Here is an 18,597-nt window from a genome sequence, read left to right as displayed (position 1 = left end):
GAGGAGGGCAACAAAGATGGTGAGGGGTCTGGAGACCGAGTCCTATGAGGAAAGGCTGAAGGATCTGGGTTTGTTTAGCCTGGAGAGGAGACGACGGAGAGGTTATATGATAACCATCTTCAAGTACTTGAAGGGCTGTCATATAGAGGATGGTGTGGGGTTGTTTTCTGTTGCCCCAGAAGGTCGGACCAGAACCAATCAGTTGAAATTAAATCAACAGTTTTTGGCTAAACATTAAGAAGAACTTCCTGACAGTTAGAGTGGTTCCTCAGTGGAACAGGCTTCCTCAAGAGGTGGTGGGCTTCTCCTTCTTTGGAGGTTATCAAACAGAGGCTAGATGGAGGAGGAGGAGGAGATTGGATTTATACCCCACCCTTCACTCGGAGTCTCAGAGCAGCTTACAAACTCCTTTCCCTTCCCCTCCCCACAACAGACACGCTGTGAGGTAGGTGGGGCTGAGAGAGCTCTTTCCAGACCCGTCCTTGAGAGAACAGCTCTGACAGAACTATGGCTTGTCCAGGGGCAAGAGGAGGGGTGGGGAATCAAACCCGGTTCTTCCAGATCAGAGTCCGCGCACTTAACCCTGACACCAAACATGGCCATCTGACTGCCGTGCTGAGTCTGTGAACTTAAGCAAATCGTGAGGGGGAGGGCAGGATGGGTTGCCTCAGTGCTTAGTTCTTGTGGCCCTTTCTAACATGCCCAGGGAAATGCTGATTGCCACTTTGGGATCAGGAAGCAATTTTTCTCCAGGCCAGTTTGGCCAGGGATCCTGGAGGTTTTTCTGTCATCTTCTGGGCATGGAACAGGGGTCACTGGAGGTAGGGGAGAAGGTATTTGTGAATTTCCTGCATTGTGTAGGGGGTTGGACTAGATGACCCTGGAGGTCCCTTCCAACTCTCTGATTCTAAATCCTGCCTAGACACATCCACGAAAACAGGCTGGGGCTCAAGTCTCTGCTGAAAATAAACTGGTTGTTTTTTGCCATTTGTTTTGCTGTTGTTTTCATGAGGGAAACAGGCTTTTCTTTGGCAGAGGAGCATTTTCCCAGGGGAGGCTAAGAATAGAGCCAATCCGGCCATACTTCTGCAGCAATCATGTGTACATTTCCTTGGGAGTAAAATTCCACTGATCTCAGTGGGACTTGCTCCCGAGTAAACCATTCACAGGATCAGGTTGCAGAGGCCATACTCCACAAGCATAGATGCTGCTATACAATTCCAGGACCCCCCACAGGTGGAAAAAAGCAACATAAAATGGCAGCAGGAAACGGGTTAACCCCCTACACAACCCCCCAATCGCAGTCTGTTAAGGAGTCTTTCCACTGATAAAACGGAAAACCTGTAAACATGTTGGATGGGGTGTGTTCCACAGGGGAGATGGTTATTAGTCAGCCCAATTAAACCTGGCCCCTGTGGGGCTATTGGGGGGTTCGGCCCCCTTCCTTAAAGGGCCAGCCCCACCAGACTTTTTTGAGAAGAATGGGGGAGAACACGAGCACTCCCACCTACTGCTTCTCAAAAGCATTTAAAGGGATCCTTTAAATGCTTTTGAGAAGGGGCGGGGGATGGCACGTGCCCCCTCCCTCCCAGATTTAAAGGGCCCTCCAGCTGATCAGCAGGCCCAGTGCTCCCCACCAATCAGCTGAAGGGCCCTTTAAATCTTGCAGGAGGGGAAGGAGAGGGGTGGCCCCCGGTTGGTCAGGCTTGGGGGGTGGATTGGAGCTGACATAAAAATAACGGCAGCCCCAGCAGAATTTTTTTTGCCCCACAAGCCACATAATCCTGGCTACGGGCCTGCTGTCAGTTGTAAAGGTGACTTCTCGCTGGGGAGAGAGCGGAAGGCATTTCTCAGAGGAACTTACCTTCTAGTTAGGGGCTTTGCGCTCGATCTCTGCACACCCGACGTGTGAACAGGCAACTCTACGCGCAGAAGTGTTCCACAGAAGTGTTCCACCTGGTCTCTCCCCCCCCCCCCTTACTGGCGAACACGGGCCAATTCACAAAGGGGGGGGGGGGCTGTGGGGGGGGGCTGTGTGAAAACTGCAGAGGAACTTCCCCCCCGTCGTGTTTCCTACAAGGAGGGTGTCTGTAGTAGAGCAGCTCTTGCCGCGAGGGGAGAAAAGACGTCCCTCGGCCTCGGGGTTAGCCGACCCCTTCGCTTATCTGCGGGGCTCCCGTCGAGGCGACGCGTTCCCTGGGCCAGAGAGAGAGAGAGAGATCGCGGCGCGGGCAAGGAGCCTGCCCAGCGGAGGAGGAGGCGGAGCGGGCGGATTCCAGAGGCCCCGACGGGCGGTCGTGGGTCCGTCCGTCCGTCCCCCCGCCAGCCGGCCAGCCCCCTTTCCCCTTCTCCCTTGCTCCTCCCGCCCCGTCGGAGCAGCCTGGCGCCGCCGATCGGCCTCCGAGCAGCCGGGCTCCGTCGGGTGGCGGTGGCGACGACGGCGAGATGCCTTTCTGGAAGCGGACGGTGGAGCCCCGCCACCTGCTCCCCTTGGCGGCCGGCGCCCCCCGCCTGGCCGCCCTGCCGCTGGCTCAGCTCCACGACGTGTGCGGCTTGGCGACCCTGGCGCTGCTCCGGCAGCTGGCCGACCTGTGCGGCCACTCGGCGGCGCTGCTCGGGGACCTGGAGGGCCGCCTGCAGGAGCTCGCCCGCCGCGCCCACCGCCTGCGAGGCCGCCTCCGCCGCGTGCGCGGCCTCCTCCGCCCGGGGGCGCCCCGCGAGAAAGGTAAGGCGCGCTTCTGCCGGCGCCCCCCGCCCGCCCCCCCCCGAGGGAGGGGCTCCTGGCAACTGGGCAGCGCCCCCCCTTTTGTAGCGTCAGAGAGGATGCTGGGAAGTTGGAGGGGGGGTAAGGAAGGGGGTCCCCTGGCCAAAGGTGAGATTAGTTTTTGTGGGTTTCTGTACCAGAAAAGCAAAGTTTTAAGTCTTTTTTTTGGGAGGGGGGGAACCGTGTTTTCTGCACTGAATCCGATGATAATGGTGAATCAGTGGTGAAGAAGAAAAGACACTTTGTCCATGTTCAGAGGCACTCTCTGATTCCGTCTCTATGCAGGGGCTTTAATGAGTGCCGCATTTATAATGCACACGCTTTTGTCACTGCATCGTCCTGTGGCTGGGGGAAGAGGGGGAGGGAGTACACCTGTCGAACTGTTACCTGTGTTGCATCTACCGATAAGACAGGGGCACTCCTGTGCCATGTCAGCCTACCTGCAGATCCCTCTGGCCTGCAGCAGCGTGGTGCCCCCGGCCCACAAACTTGCTTGTGCTCAGGAGCAAACTGTTGATCATATTCCTGTACCGACAGGGCAGGGGGTGGTTAGACTCTGCAGTCCTTTGCCGCTCTCCTTGGCTCGGGACTTCAGGTTGCCCCTGGGATGCCCAGGCGTGGGGTGGCACAAGCGTGCTCCTGCTGGGCAAAGGCTCTGCTGCCTAGTTTGAACAGTTGCCCCTCCACAGTGATTTGGGGGGAGAAGGTGGGGGAGCCAAAGACCCTCATTTTCCTCCAATCAAATGTTAACTTAGGGCAGTCTGTTTGTTCTGGTCAGTTCGCTTTGAAACTGGGGGTGGGGAAGAGCTGGTGGAAGATTTCCTCCACAAAGGTTGCATTTAAGGGCCCTTTAGAAGAAGCGTCTCTCTTCTCCTTGAGCATTTCCGCTGCAAACACTGCAGGTTCTTGGATGCTCTCTACAAAGCTAGGTGAGCGTTCCGGCGCTTGCTGTTTGCCTTCACCATCTGTTCAGGGCCAGCCTTCTGTCCACCACCACCCCACCCTGGCCGCAAATAGCAGGTCGAAATGCATCTTATTATAATGGGTTTAAGCTGCAGAGGGAAAACGAGCAAACGGAAGGTTGGACGGATTTGAGAGATCTGGGTTCAAGTGCTGCATGTGCTATGGTGAAAACTAGGCTTTGGTTGTGTCGCAAATAGCAGGTCGAAATGCATCTTATTATAATGGGTTTAAGCTGCAGAGGGAAAACGAGCAAACGGAAGGTTGGACGGATTTGAGAGATCTGGGTTCAAGTGCTGCATGTGCTATGGTGAAAACTAGGCTTTGGTTGTGTCCAATGTTCCCTCTAAGCTGTGGAGTCCTGAGAGCAAAAATTCTCCTTTGTGAGCTACTGGCATTAAAGTTGTGAGCAAGCGATTTGGCTACGGCATCAATCAGTTTGCTCTGGAGCCCTCCTTCCTGAGCGGAGACAAAAATGTGTGAGCTGGAGGCTAAAAAACTGTGAGCTAGCTCACACTAACTCAGCTTAGAGGGAACACTGGTTGTGTCATCCCCCCCCCCCCGTGCAACCTCCGTTCCTCATCTGTAAAATGGGGGATATTAATATAGGAAATAGCTTTATTCTGTGATGAACTGTTGGTCCATCTAGCGTTCTCTGGTCTGCTCTCTCTGCTTTCAGACAGAAGTCTTTCCCAGGTCTGCTACCTGAACAGGTATTAAATGATCTGGAAAGGAACGCTTACACAACACATTGCTCAACCACTGGACTAGGTCCCCTCCTCAGTTAAAAAGGTCTATCAGGAAACCATTCACTCTGATATGAAAGCCTGTCTTTTAATCCCATCTGTGCAGGATCTTACGGTTTTATTTAAGGACAAAGGCAAAGCATTTGGTGCATGCTCAGAGAAGCTTTTCTTTATTGCTTCACATGGTCTGAGATTGTAACCCTCTCTGGACCCAGCTGTATTGGTCAACTATCGGCCGGTCTCCAATTTGCCCTATTTAGGCAAATTACTTGAGAGACCGGCGGCGATTCAGTTGCAGAGCTTTATGGATGACACTTCCATGCTAGACCCGTTTCAGTCCGGCTTCCGGCCAGGTCATGGGACGGAGACGGCACTAGTTGCACTCACAGATGACCTCCGGAGGCATCTGGATCGAGGCGGTACGGCGTTGCTGTTAGATCTGTCGGCGGCATTTGACACCATTGACTATCAGCTACCTATCCACCACCTCGCTGACACTGGGATTCAGGCTTGCCTCGCAATGGCCTGTCTCCTTTCCCAAGGTCGGGGACAGAGGGTGGCGTTAGGGGAGCAGACGTCCCAGAGGTACCCGCTGGCCTGCAGGGTTCCTCAAGGGGTGGTACTGTCCCCGATGTTATTTAACATCTGCATGCGCCCCCTCACCCGGATTGCCCGGAGGCATAGACTAGGGTGCCATCAATATGCAGATGACACCCAGCTATATCTGTTGTTGGGTGGTCAGTCTAACTCTACCCCAGATGACCTGGAGCGGGCGCTTTGTGATGTGGTGGGCTGGCTTAGACTGAGTCGATTGAAGACGGAGGTCCTGTGCCTGAGTCGGAGTGGACTGGGAGTAGGGATCCCACTCCCGACCTTCGATGGGGCGCCATTGGTGCCAGCGCTGAGGGTTAGGAGCTTGGAAGTGCTCCTGGATGCCGCCTTAACAATGGAGGCCCAGGTAGAAGCCACTGCCAAGGTAGCCTTTTACCATCTGTGGCTGATTAGGCAGTTGGTTCCCTTCCTCGAACGCGATGACTTGGCAACAGTGATTCATGCTATGGTCACCTCGAGATTAGACTACTGCAATGCTCTCTACATGGGGCTGCCCTTGTCTCAGATCCGGAAGCTGCAGCTAGTGCAAAATGCGGCGGCCAGGCTGTTGATGGGTCTCTCTATTCGAGACCACATCCAGCCTGTGCTGAAGGCACTGCACTGACTGCCAATAGCTTACTGGATCCATTTCAAGGTGCTGGTTTTGACCTTTAAAGTGCTGTATGGTCACGGGCCTGCCTACTTGAGGGACCGTCTTCCCCACATGTGCCCCAGAGAGCACTGAGGTCAGGAACACAGAACCGCCTGACTCTTCCGGGCCCTAGAGACGTCAAGTTGGCTGCTACTAGAGCCAGGGCCTTTTCAGTGGCGGCTCCACGCTGGTGGAATGAGCTCCCGGATAGCATCAGGGCCCTGCGGGACCTTCTACAATTCCGCAGGGCCTGCAAAACGGAGCTCTTCCACCAGGCTTTCAATTAGGAGCCGCCACTGATGAGTGGGCCACTGGTGACTGCGCCACCGGAATACATCTCGGCCTGCATGAAACATCGGTTGGTTATTGCCTCTGTTTGTACATTGTATGCCGCCGTCATCATCATCATCATCATTAGTACTGTTCAACTGCTTAGGCAGTTGTATTTATACTCTGTTGTATTTTAATGTATTGTTTTAGTGTTTTTAATGTTGTTAGCCGCCTTGAGCCAGTTCTGTGGCAAGGCAGGATACAAATTGAAATAATAAATAAATAAAAATAAATGTTAAAAACAGGTTCTGGAGATTGGTTAATCTTGGCCGTGTTCATAACAAGCTGTGCTCTTCCTGTTGTCAGTGATCTTCCCTGTTTGGCAGTTTGCTTTAGTAGTTAAATGTGTATGCTCATGACTTGGCAGCGTGCACGGGTAGTGTTTCTGATTCCTATGAGTCTGAGAGGGGATGTCGAACAGAACAGGAAGCAACGGTGCCATTTAGAACCGAGCCCAGCATACAGGAACAGCTGGACTGGAGTCTGGTAGCACCTCTGAGACCAACAGGATTTTTGGCATATAAGCTTTTCATGAGCCAATCAAAGCTTCCTTCATAAGATACAGGAAGGAGCTGTTCTGCTCCCACAAGGGTGGAGCACAGACACTTTCCAGTTCTGGACTCCAAACTTTGTGACTGAACATTGCCAAATTGGAAGAGATCTGAAACCTTAAACCGCTGGAGACTGTGAGAACCGAGGGCAGGAAATGAGAGTCAATGAATGGCTTATCCCCCTGAGCCTGTGTACATGGCTGCTAGAAACTGTGAAGCTGACTATTTGGGTACAGAAAATTGGGCCAGAGGGGACTCATCTGTAAAATGGGAATAATACCAAGCTACCTCACAGGGCTGGTAAGAGACCAAATAGCAGAAAAGCTGCAAAGCACTTGAGGTCAGTGGGATAACTAGGGTTGCCAGCCTCCAGGTGGGACCTGGAGTTCTCCCGCTTTTACAGCTGATCTCCAGCTGACAGAGATCAGCTCCCCTGGAGAAAATGGCTGCTTTGGAGGGTGGACTCTATGGCATGGTACCATGCTGAAGCCCCTCCCCTCCCCAAGCCCCACCCTCTTCCAGATCCACCCCCAAAGTCTCCAGGTATTTTCCAACCTACACCTGGCAACCCTAGGGATAACTGAGAATGCACGAAAGTCTCTCCCACGTTATAACATAATGGTATGAATTATCATCAGTCAATCAACAGAAATCTCAGGCCTAGTCTACCCATTTAGCAAAATAAGGAGGTAGAATCTTGAAGATGAAAAGTAGGCTACTAATTCAGGTTGCACATAGGAGGAGGAAAGTTTTAAATACCCCTCTGTGTAAAATCCCTGCAAACCAGGGATGAAGGATAGCACAGCTACTTCCTGATCAGCTAGCCTTCTTCTTGCCGTGTTTTTTTTCAAACATAGGGAATCATTCAAACCATGGCTTTTTTTCATTAGCTGTCTCAAGTAGTATATACCAGGGGTCCCCAGCCATTTTGAGCCTGCAGGCACCTTTGGAATTCTGGCACAGTGTGGCAGGTGGAGGCCCAAAAAGGCTGGCGCACGCAAGAGGCACAGCCAGCCACAAAATGGCTGCCGCAAGAGGTGGAGCCAGCCACAAAATGGCTTCCACAGCTTACCTACAGTCACACAGTGAAGCTCCTTGTGCTGTGGTGACAGCTTCTGCCGAAGCAGTGGGTTTTTTAAAAAAAAAATCTGCACATCCAATCAAATCTCCAATGGCCAGTCAGAAGTTTTGTTAGACAAAAGCCCCACCCGGCCTGGCCCACTTTCTAAAACACTTCACAGGTGACAAGAAAGGTGTTGGTCGGCGTTATGACACCCACGGGTACCGTGCTGGGGACCTCAGTTGTATAATCTGTGATGGGCGAAATACATTCTGTACACCCCATGCTTCCTGATCAGCTAGCCTTCTTCTTGCAGTGTTTTTCCCCCCAAACATAGTCAAGGCTACCCTTCTTTATAATTGAGGCTTGGAGTTGCAAACAGTTCTGGGGCTAATGTCTCCTGAACCCTGGTTTCCTTCCTTCCTTCCTTCCTTCCTTCCATCCTTCCTTCCTTCCTTCCTTCCTTCCTTGCTTGCTTGCTTGCTTGCTTGCTTGCCGTAATTTCTGGATCTTTTTTTTCCTGTCCCAAGACACCTTGAATTGGCTGACAATTGAAACTGTAAATCGTTGACCAATGAAATAACTCTCTTCCAGTTAACAAATCCCAGTGACAAAACATCTGTAAAGCAACTTTATAGAACTGCCTATCTAAAAAAGATTAAATCTTTGCCTGAACTCCATCTGACTTCTTTTTTGGAGGACGAGGTGATTTCCAAAAACTGGGGTACCATCACTATGGGAAAGATCTGCTTCAAGGTTTGGATGGATGGATGGAGGCCGCGTAAAGCCTCTTGAGCTAAGCTTGGAAATCAAATTAGCTCTGCAAGTATTACTGGTGAAGTGAGCTGCTTAAATCTAGTTAATTAGAATTGCCAAGTGTTTAATAGGGGACCTCCCCCCGCATTTTAAATTCCATTAATGGCTATATGCTTAATGTTGGATTTTGTATGATTCATTTAGTAACACTTTAATATTCTTGCTTCTCAGTTCATATACATAACGTGACTTCCCTTGTGAGAAACTTATTATTCAGTGTTCGTCTTTATCTTATATCCAAAATTCCTAATAGAGATATTCTAGGATTACTAGATGTTCTCTTTTTAGAGGACATGATCTCTGTTTTTGGTGTCTGTCTTCTTTTGAGCTCTTAAAAAAAAACCAAAAAACAACGGATGAAAATGTCCTTTTTGGGGGTTGGGAATATTCCTAGTTAGTAGCAATTATCACAGCATAGATAAGGTTTTCTTTAAATGAGATTTGTCAGAGTGATCACTTGTTCGAAGTAGTCAGTCAGGAAATATGTCCTCTTTTTTACTTTTCAAAGTATGGCAACCCTAGATATTCTTTATTTAAAGAATACAGAACATGATGCTTGCTTTGAATTAGAGACTGCATTTTAATGGGTGTGTTGTGTATGTACGTATGTGACTCTCTTGACACACAGATGAGAATGCTTGGCTTTCCTCACAGCCCCACCTCTATAGCCAGGGCCCTAAGATTTTTTCCCCGCACCGTGTGGTCTCATGTTCCATCTTTAAAAAAAAAATAAATCAGATTTGAATTCTATAATAAGGTACAGTAACTCTGAGTTTGTACAAAATCTCTTTATCCGATGCCTCCAGACCCTTTAAGAGCCAGTTCACATGTTACAGGAAGCTGGGGGGTGGGCAGATCGAGATACACACAGCACTCTTCTAGCTCTAACTTAGTCCACACATTCTCCTTTTTGACAGAGATAGCATAGCTATCAGCATTTCTTACCTCTTTACTGGTTGATAAATGTTCTAAAACGGTAGCATAGTTTTATTGTTGAATAGCAAGTTTTGATGCAATTTGATCCTTATCTTGTGTTGTTGCTTATTTAATGTTTTAAATGTTTATTGTTGTAAATGATTATTTAAAAATGAATTTAAAAATAAAGTTGGGGGGTGGGAGAGAAAGACTCCCCCCCCCTCATCGAGTCCTTACCACTTTTGAAAGGGTAAGAAGGGATGAGAGTTCCATTTCTCCAATCCTACCTATAATCTCAGATATACACATCTTAACTCAGGGGGTACTCATCCAGTGGCTCTGGAGCACCATGGGGCACTTTGACATGCAACCTGTGCCTCTCCCCCAACATGGGACCTACCCCGTGTTCCAGGAAAGGGGGCAAGGCCATTGCCTGATGGGTAGGGCCGCCAGCTCTGGGTGGGGAAATACCTGGAGATTTTGGAGGTGGAGCCTGGGGAGGGGAGGGGTTTGGGGGGGAGGGACCTCAGCAGGGAATAATGCTGTCCAGTCCACCCTCCAAAGCAGCCATTTTCTCCAGGGGAACTGATCTCAATTGCCTAGATCTCAATTGTAATAGCAGGAGATCTCCAGGCACCACCTGGAGGTTGGCTCCCCTACTGATGGGACTTGTGATTGCCAGGAGGTTCCCATTTTGAAATAGCTGCCATTGGAGGATGGATAAATAGGGATGGATGGTTCGGCAGTGGTGGGAAGAGACAAGCCTATGTGCTGAGAGGTACTCTGGTAATTAAAATTTTTACTGTTATTTACGTAATATTAATAATTACATCTAGTATTGGTTTGGTGGTGTAGCACACAGGGCATAGTCATGCGGCTCTTTTGGATAATGGGGAATGTGGCTGTTTGTGAGCCATGGAGTAAGTACCGCTGCCTTAATTAATTTTAGACTGTGTGGTTTAGTGGTTATAATGTTGGGCTTTGATTCTCTAGTCTGACGCCACTTTTTCCTTGGAATCCTAAACGGAGTTAACACCCTTCTGAATCCAGTGAAGCCAATGGGCTTAAAAGGGTGTAACTGTATTTAGGACTGTGCTGTTAATGCTGTAAGATCTTGATCATATTCTCCCAGATACTGGCATACACAGTCCTATAAACTTTAAATATTCACAGTACGCATCTTGGGACCATCTATTAAATATTGCATCAGAAGTACTTCCAAACTGGGTTGGGTGGTTAACTGTGGGAAATGATATGAACTGCACTGGCGGCCTATTGAATACCGGATCTGTTTCAAGGTGCTGGCTCTTACCTTTAAAGGCCTTTATGGCTAGGGTCCTGCATATCTTCGAGACCGCCTCTCCCCATATGTGCCCTGGAGGGTATTGCGCTCTACGAATCAACATCTGCTGATGGTCCCTGGCCCTAGGGATATCCGACTTGCCTCAACTAGGGCCAGGGCTTTTTCCGGCCCTGGCCCCTGCCTGTTGGAATGAGCTCCCGGCAGAAATTAGGGCCCCGCGAGAGCTTTGTAGTTCCGCAGGGCCAGCTTCTCTTCCACCAGGGCCTTCAGGCGAGGCAGCAGGCACCCAGTTCAATCTGGCCTCCCCCCCCCCCAAGGAGTCGCTCTTGTGTGTCTGTTGAGGTATAATTCATTTTAAAGTATTTAGTGCTGTACTTACTTTATTGTATGTATTTTGTTATTCTGTTTTTATGATGTACATCTACATTCAGCAGATGATTAAAGGTTGGAACCTGCCCCGAGCCTGCTTTGTGGGGAGGGCGAGATATAAATCGAAGGAAATAAATATCAAAAGTTGGCAAATTGGAGTAATGAGGGCCGCCACCCCCCCGTTTCATAATTGCGGTTACATTTCTCATAGTGCTGAAGTGAATCTAAAGTTGAAGGGAGGGAAAGGTTATTTCCCACACGCAGGCCATATTTCCACATGTAAGCAAGGAGGCCCATTAAGAGTATACTTTGCTTGGGACCTAGGGTTGTCAGCTCTGGGCCGGGAAATTCTTGGAGATGGGGGAAGAGGGTGGAACCTGGTAAGGTGGGGAGGAGGGACCTCCGTGGGGTACAATGCCATAGAGTCCACTCTCCAAACCAGCTCCTTTCTCTAGGGCAACTGATCTCTGTAGTCTAGAGAACAGTTGTCATTCCGGGGTATCTCCAGGCCCCACCTGGAGTTTGGCAACCCTAAGCTGTTTCCAGGAGCTGTTTGCCTTGTGAGATGCTGTACTGAAATCATGGCCTGGACTTCACTGAGCCAACGGATCCCTGGTATTGCTGGCAAATCCCCAGGGATCCTGGGTTCAGCTGACTCTTTGTCCTGGATCTATAGCGCCTCAGCTTCATTGGGCATCCCTGAATTCGAAAATTTTGGGTGGCAAAGTTTTCCATATTGTCTTTCTCCAGGCTGTGTATGCTTTTATATATTTCTGTCATGTCCACCAAGCATTGCCCATTCTGGGGTTGCTAATACCTGGAGATTTGAGGGTGGAGCTGGGGGTTGGGGGGTTGGGGAGGGGTAAAATGCCAGGCAGTCTACTTCCCAAAGCAGCTGTTTGCTCCAGGAGAAGTGGAATAAATGTAGATTAAAAGGCAATTTCTGTCATCTGGAGTTCAGTTGTAATTCCAGGAGATCTCCAGGCCCCACCTGGAGTCTGGCAACCCTGTGTCCACCTTTTGTTGCCTTTTTTTACTACACTGAAAAAGACTGTCTTTTTAAACCTTTCTCTGTAAAGGAGGTGCGTCAGACTTTCGATCATTTTGGTTGCTTTTTTCGGCACCTTTTCGAGCTCCGCCGTGAGACGCTCTTGATACATGGGAAATGAGCATGCAACACTCAACACTCAATTTTGGGGAGGAGGGGAACAAGCTTTTTGTGCATAGTTCTTCTCTCCCCCCCCCCCAATTTCTGACCAGCTAACCACTCTGTCCTTGATGGTGTTCATTTAGTGGGGAGCAGTGCACCAGGTCTGAATGAGAGATTCCTGGCTGGGACATTGTCCGAGGGATGGATTGTCCTCCTGAAGGCCAGAATCGATACATTTTGTTGCAGGACGGAGCTATCCCGTTGCTCAAAGGCCTTGGCAAGTACAGGATGTAGTGAGGCCAAAAAGGCGCTGACTTTGCATATTTCCGTATTTTCTTTTCCCTTGTAACGATTGAGTCAGAGCGGAACATTTGGCCCTGAAATCTTGGGTGATCTCAGCAGGCGTTGTGTGGATACTTGTTCTGGAGAGCTTCGTCTGCTTCACAATGGTGGAGGGAGGATCTGGGGGGAAGGGGAAAAACATGAAGATTCTTAAAGAAGAAGAAGCGCACAGCTCCACGTTTGTATCATATGGTATGAGAGTTGGGAAATGAATTTGGGAATGTCCAGAGCTCTAGAACATGCAGGTAATCTACGAAGGGACCTTGATCTGGGCCATCTTAACTTGCAAGGATCAGAAGGGTTATGGATACAGGAAGAATGTATGTGAATTCTCTGGGGTGTACTATGTGTATGAGGCTCAGCCTGTGCGGCACACCGGTGGCCCTCTGTTTTTGTACTCCTTTGGAGTCTTCCCTACTAAGAAAAACTCTGGAGGACCACAGGCTCCAACTGACAACCCAGAAAGGTCAGAAGTAGCAGCAGGTACACTTTTGACTGCCTCCCTGGATACCTTGAACAGCTGAAGCTGCCTTGTGCTGAGTCAGACCCTTGGCCTATCAAGATCAGTATTGTCTACTCTGACCGGCAGCAGCTCCTCCGGTGCTCGGGCCTTTTTAGTTGGAGGCACTTGGGATTGGACCTCAGGCCTTCTGCATGCAAAGCAGATGCCTTACCCCTGAAACACAGTCCCATCCCCTGCATGAATGAGAACAATGGCTGTGTTGGTTCATTGGGTGGGGTTGTGGCTGAGTAGCAGAGCACACGCTTTGCATGCAGCAGGCCACAGGCCCGGGCCTCTCCAGTTCAAGGACTTCAGGCACTGGGAGAGACTTTCCTTTGCCGGAGATCCACTGGAAAAGATCTTTCTCTGCCAGAGAGAGCCGTAAGGCAGACAAGACTGAAGCGGCCTGATTCGCTATATGACAGTTTCACAACACAACACCGAACCACTGTGGAATCTCAGTTTTTAGGGGACATTAACTGTCAAGATTATTAATTTGTTATTGTTTAATGAGCATCCTGGAATTACACAGACCAGGCAGTAAATGGGTATATTTCCCCACTTTTTTCAGTGCACATTACAAGCTAAGTTATACATCCAGATGATGAAGAAGAAGAGATTGGATTTATACCCTGCCCTTCACTTGGAGTCTCAGAGCGGCTTACACTCTCCTTTCCCTTCCCCTCCCCTCCCCACAGCAGACACCCTGTGAGGTAGGTGAGGCTGAGAGGGCTCTGAGAGAACTGCCCTTGAGAGAACAGCTCTGAAAGAAATTGTAACTGACCCAAGGTCACACCAGCAGCTGTGTGTGAAAGAGTGGGGAATCAAACCTGGTTCTCCCAGGGTAGAGTCCGCGCTCTTGAACCACTACACCAAAATGGCTCTTATGGGACAGTACTCCTTCAGAATGCAGGTGTAGGAAGGAGTGAAATATTTCAGTGCTCTGCTGCTTCAAGAACTCCTGCACTAAAAAAAGTGGCTTGATCAGGAAAAGGCTAAGCTAGAACCCCTCTGCTTTCCTTAGGCAGGTAGCCGGTGATGGGTGGGGAGGGGGGGGGAGCATTCAGTCATTATTTCTCCAGTCCTATACTCTTAGGAGCTGCGGTGGCTCAAGTGGTTAAGACGCTGAACTGCGGGCTGTGGAAGGTCATGCAGGTGTAGGAAGGAGTGAAATATTTCAGTGCTCTGCTGCTTCAAGAACTCCTGCACTAAAAGAAGTGGCTTGATCAGGAAAAGGCCAAGCTAAAACCCCTCTGCTTTCCTTAGGCAGGTAGCCGGTGATGGGTGGGGAGGGGGGGAGCATTCAGTTATTATTTCTCCAGTCCTATACTCTTTAAGTGGTGCTCTTTCCCCCCTGAACATGTAAATCAGACCTTAAGGTGACAGGAGAGTACAAAATTTGTTTCTGTTTCAGTTGGGGAAATTCCCCCCAGTGTCATGATTTTTGGTAATGAGTATGCTACATACTAGGGTTACCAACTTCCAGGTGAGGCCTGGAGACCTGGAATCACAAGAGATCTTTAGACTGGAGATCAATTCAACAGGAGAAAATGGCTGGCTTGAAGGGCATTATATGGCATTATACACAGCTGAGGTCCATCCCCTCACCAAACCCTTGCTTTCCCCAGAACATCTCCCCCCAAATCTCCAGGAATCTCCCAGCCTGGAGCTGGCAAACCCCGCTACCTGCAGAAGAATGCGCCCACTTCATCCAAACCCTTCTTGTGCCAGAGAAACAATACTTCTTCCCCCAGCCAAAATATACAGCTAATTTTGTCAAGTGAACAGCTTAACCCCCATTTTGTCTTCCCGAGAGGAGGCTGGGGAAGGTTTCTGGGAGCAAAGCCCAGTTCGGGAGGGGGGAAAGTTGTTTACTGCTTTTGAAACTGGGCTGTCCCGTTAGCTGCCCTCTGACCTTGCAAGCTGAGCAAGGGAGAAATCAGGGGATCATCTGCATTTTCCAAACATCACTTCTAGCAGATGGCCCTTGGGCCTGAAGGAGGAGGTTTCCTACCCAGCAAAAGATATCAGGGTTATTAGGCAAAACAGCAAGAACATTAGAATGCTTTAAAGCTTGCTAGGATTGTGTAAATTTGTGAGCTCAGCATCTCCCACATGGTAATCTTGCAAAGCCTTAGATCTAAACAATCCAGCGGTCCTGGCTGTTCAGCAAACTTTTATCTTAATCCTCCTGCCAGATCCACTATGTTCTTGGGAGGAGCTTTCCTTTGATCTAGCGTCTGGGGGTTCTGCATCTATGGGGTAGATGCGAAAGGTGAGCTTTCTAGAGCAATGTTGAGAGCACTTTGCAGCATAACAGGAGGTCTTTTGCAAGCTAAGTAGCTCGTAAAAGACCTTCGCTGGGTAGTGTTGATGTAATAAGGTGACTGATAGGCCGTACTGGTGCTGTGGGTTGAGAGCATGAGTTATGAGCCAGGTCCATCTCCTAGCTTGGGGGTGAACTCAGCAGGTGGCCTTAGAGAAACCGCACGCAGCCTTTTCCTCCCTCCCCATCTATAACGTGGGAGTGGTAATGCTAGCCTACTTCACAGGGTCATTGTTAGGGCTGCCAACCTCCAAGTGGTGGCAAGAAATCCACCACTATTACAACTGATCTCCAGGCAACAGAGATCAGTTTACCTGGGGGGGAAATGGTCACTTTGGAAGGTGAGCCCTATGGCATTGTACCCCATTGAAGCTCCACCCCCCAAATCTCCAGGTTTTCCCCAACCTGGAGCTGGCAACCCTACTCAGTGTTCAGTTTACTGAGATAAATGTGGTGTATTTTTGAGCAATGAAGGGGATCATTATATAATTTATTTCTAAAGTGCCATTTTATTTTGTTTTCTAGAAAAACATTGGTTCTGCTGGTTCTTTTAAATTGTTGTTGATTGCCTTCTACTGTTTGCAGCCGGGTATGAGTCATCGTGAATTACTGCTCACCATCTGAAGAAGTGAGCAGTGACTCACGAAAGCTCATACCCCGCCACAAATTTAGTTAGTCGTCAAGGTGCGACTGGACTCTTGCTCTTTTCCACTGCCAACTGAACACAACACCTCGCATACTTGATGAACTGGGCTCTGACTCACAGTTTAGGCTTTAAGATTCCGCGCAAGTCTCTTCTTACTTCGCTTGCAGGGTTTTTTTTACAGTTTTTCTCAAATTGCTGTTCTTCGCCTTGAGACTCTTAGGGTTATAAGATGAAATGCAAATAAGGTAAAAGAAATATTATTATTATTAATTGGGTCAGAGGAAACTCCTTGTCTGTGAAGCAGACCAAACAGAGGCAGAATTGGGAGATGAGTTTTCAGAGGCAGGAGGAAAGGAAGACTCCTCTTCAGCTCGGAGCCCTTCGGCCTCAGGAAGTGCATCCCGACACTGTTGGTGTTAATAGGCTTTCTCTGGAAGCGGGATCCTGGACTGTATGTCCTGAACCATTTTAAGGACTTCCTCTGCATTCATTTGGGGTGGGGGTGGGTGGGAGGGGGCAGGTGGGCGGCAGCTGTGCAAACCAAAGTCGAATGTGGTTGCTGGAACTTGGAAGGAACGCAAGAGCTTGTGGGGGCCAGACGCCTCGTTCGCTCCAAAACAGACCGGCCTGCTCCAAGTGGGAAATCGCTTCCAGATTGCAGGCCGGGATCCAACGGGCAGCCCAGGGTGTGGGATTTGGCCAGGAGAAAGCATGCTTTGGCCCCGGGACAGCGAACGAAAGGGCTGTGGCCCACGCGTGGGGTTGCTCGCCCCCGGAGGGCTGGTCCTCTGAGGGGCTATTGGTGGTGTGCTGGAGGTCACACCTGGCTTGTGCAATTGCTGTTGCGTCTCTGTCGGCTGCGAGGGGTTTGGCCGAGAGCAGCAGGGTAATCTGAGAGGGCCGAGGGCTGTCCCCAGAAATGCTGGCTTTGTGCTTGTTCTCTGGAACTTGGTGCAGCCTCGTCTTGTGCACGTACACCCACACGCACTCTAGTGTTGCCAGCCTCCAGGTGGGGGCTGGAGTTGTCCTGGGATTACCGCTGATCTGCAGACTGCAGGGATCAGTTCCCCTGGAGAAAACGACTGCCTTGGAGGGTGGACCTCTTGGTTTAACATCCCTGCTGATCTCCCTCCCCTCCCCACATTTTCCCTCCCCAGGGCTTTTTTTGTAGAAAAAGCCCAGCAGGAACTCATTAGCATAATAGGCCACACCCAACTGAAGAAATTTATTAGCTTATTAGGACACACCCCTGACAGCACAGCTCATTAGCATATTAGGCCACACCCCCATGTTCGCAGAAGTGTGCTCATCCAGCCACACCCACCTTTTGCTTCTTATTCTGTTTACCTTGTTTGTTGTCAAAACCCAGGGCTTTTTTTGTAGCAGGAACTCCTTTGCATGTTAGGCCACACACCCCTACTGTAGCCAGTCCTAATGAGTTTCTGCTGTTGGGTGTGGCCTCTTATGCTAATGCGTTCCTGCTGGGCGTGGCCAACTCGGGAGCCAGCCGGAACGCTGTTCCTGTGCGTTCCTGCCCAAAAATAGCTCTGCCCCTCCCCCAGTCTCCAGGGGTTTCCCAAGCTGCAGCTGGCAACCCTAAAATTTTGTATGCTGCACAAAGCAGAGGAACCCCAGGTGTATAACTTTAAACAAAAGTTTCTAGCCCTCATGATTGTCTTTGCAGCTTGAAGCGAGGGCTTAATTTCAGAAGATGTCAGTTATTGAAAGTCTGGAAAGGAGTCTCTGGCACTGCTTTCCTCAGATCCGGGACTCTTGAAAAAGGCTTGGCCTGATTTTGCACTAGACCTGCCTCGCTATTGTGCCACCGTTTGCCCCGGTTCTATTGGTCAATTTCACACCCGAAGCTGCGGGGCTGCTTTTGACCTACGGCTTCGCCCGATTTCCTCCGCAGTTTCGTTGATCCTCAAAAAACAGGATCACGAAACTGCGGGGGAAATTGGGTGACGTCGTGGGTCAAAATCAGCCCCGCGGCTTCGGGTGTGAAATTGACCAATAGAACCAGGGAAAACGGGGGCAGAACAGCAAGGCAGCTCTAGTGCGAAATCAGCCTTGGTTTTTGTATATAAAAAGCAGAAGCCATGTGTATTTTTTGAAGGGAGCTCCTGAGAACTGCAGTTACAGAAGTTTGGCCAAAGGGATGCATGCAAGCCCCTTCCACATGCATTTGAAAATTAATTCTGATTTGGGTTACTTAATTGGGGGAGGGGGCTTCCACTGGATCAGCTGTATGTGCTTTAATGGGTAAAATCTTCACACATTCGCATAGGAATAAAAGATATTGGAATTGAAAGTACAATTGTTTTCAGACAATGGTTAGTTGCGTCACAAAGGTATGCTGTTTTAGGAGAGGCATTTGGCTATAAAACAATTATGAGTGGGGGGGATGATGCCTCTTTTAGTATGTGGGAAGGAGACAACGCTTTTTGTAAATTCATATACGGGGGGCCTCTTCACAACCCCATGGACCAGATCCCGCCAGGCCCTCCTGTCTTCCGCCGTCCTCTGTAGTTGGCTCAATTTCATGTTCGTTGCATCTGTGACACTGTCTAACCA

General features: G+C 49.7%; 1 protein-coding gene across 1 annotated transcript in view; it reads left to right on the top strand.

The window, feature by feature from the left end:
- Window positions 1-2,445: 2,445 nt before the first annotated feature.
- NHSL2 (NHS like 2) overlaps window positions 2,446-18,597 on the top strand; it is a 114,023-nt gene continuing 97,871 nt past the window's right edge. Inside the window, exon 1 of the mRNA XM_015426524.1 lies at window positions 2,446-2,725. Coding sequence (XP_015282010.1) covers window positions 2,446-2,725 — 280 coding nt within the window. The remainder of the gene's footprint in view (window positions 2,726-18,597) is intronic.

This window comes from Gekko japonicus, unplaced genomic scaffold, assembly GCF_001447785.1.
Source record: "Gekko japonicus isolate JY-2015 unplaced genomic scaffold, Gekko_japonicus_V1.1 scaffold1313, whole genome shotgun sequence".
Classification (NCBI taxonomy): Eukaryota; Metazoa; Chordata; class Lepidosauria; order Squamata; family Gekkonidae; genus Gekko; species Gekko japonicus.
Note: the sequence above shows the minus strand (reverse complement) of the source record. Positions and strands in the feature narration are given on the sequence as shown.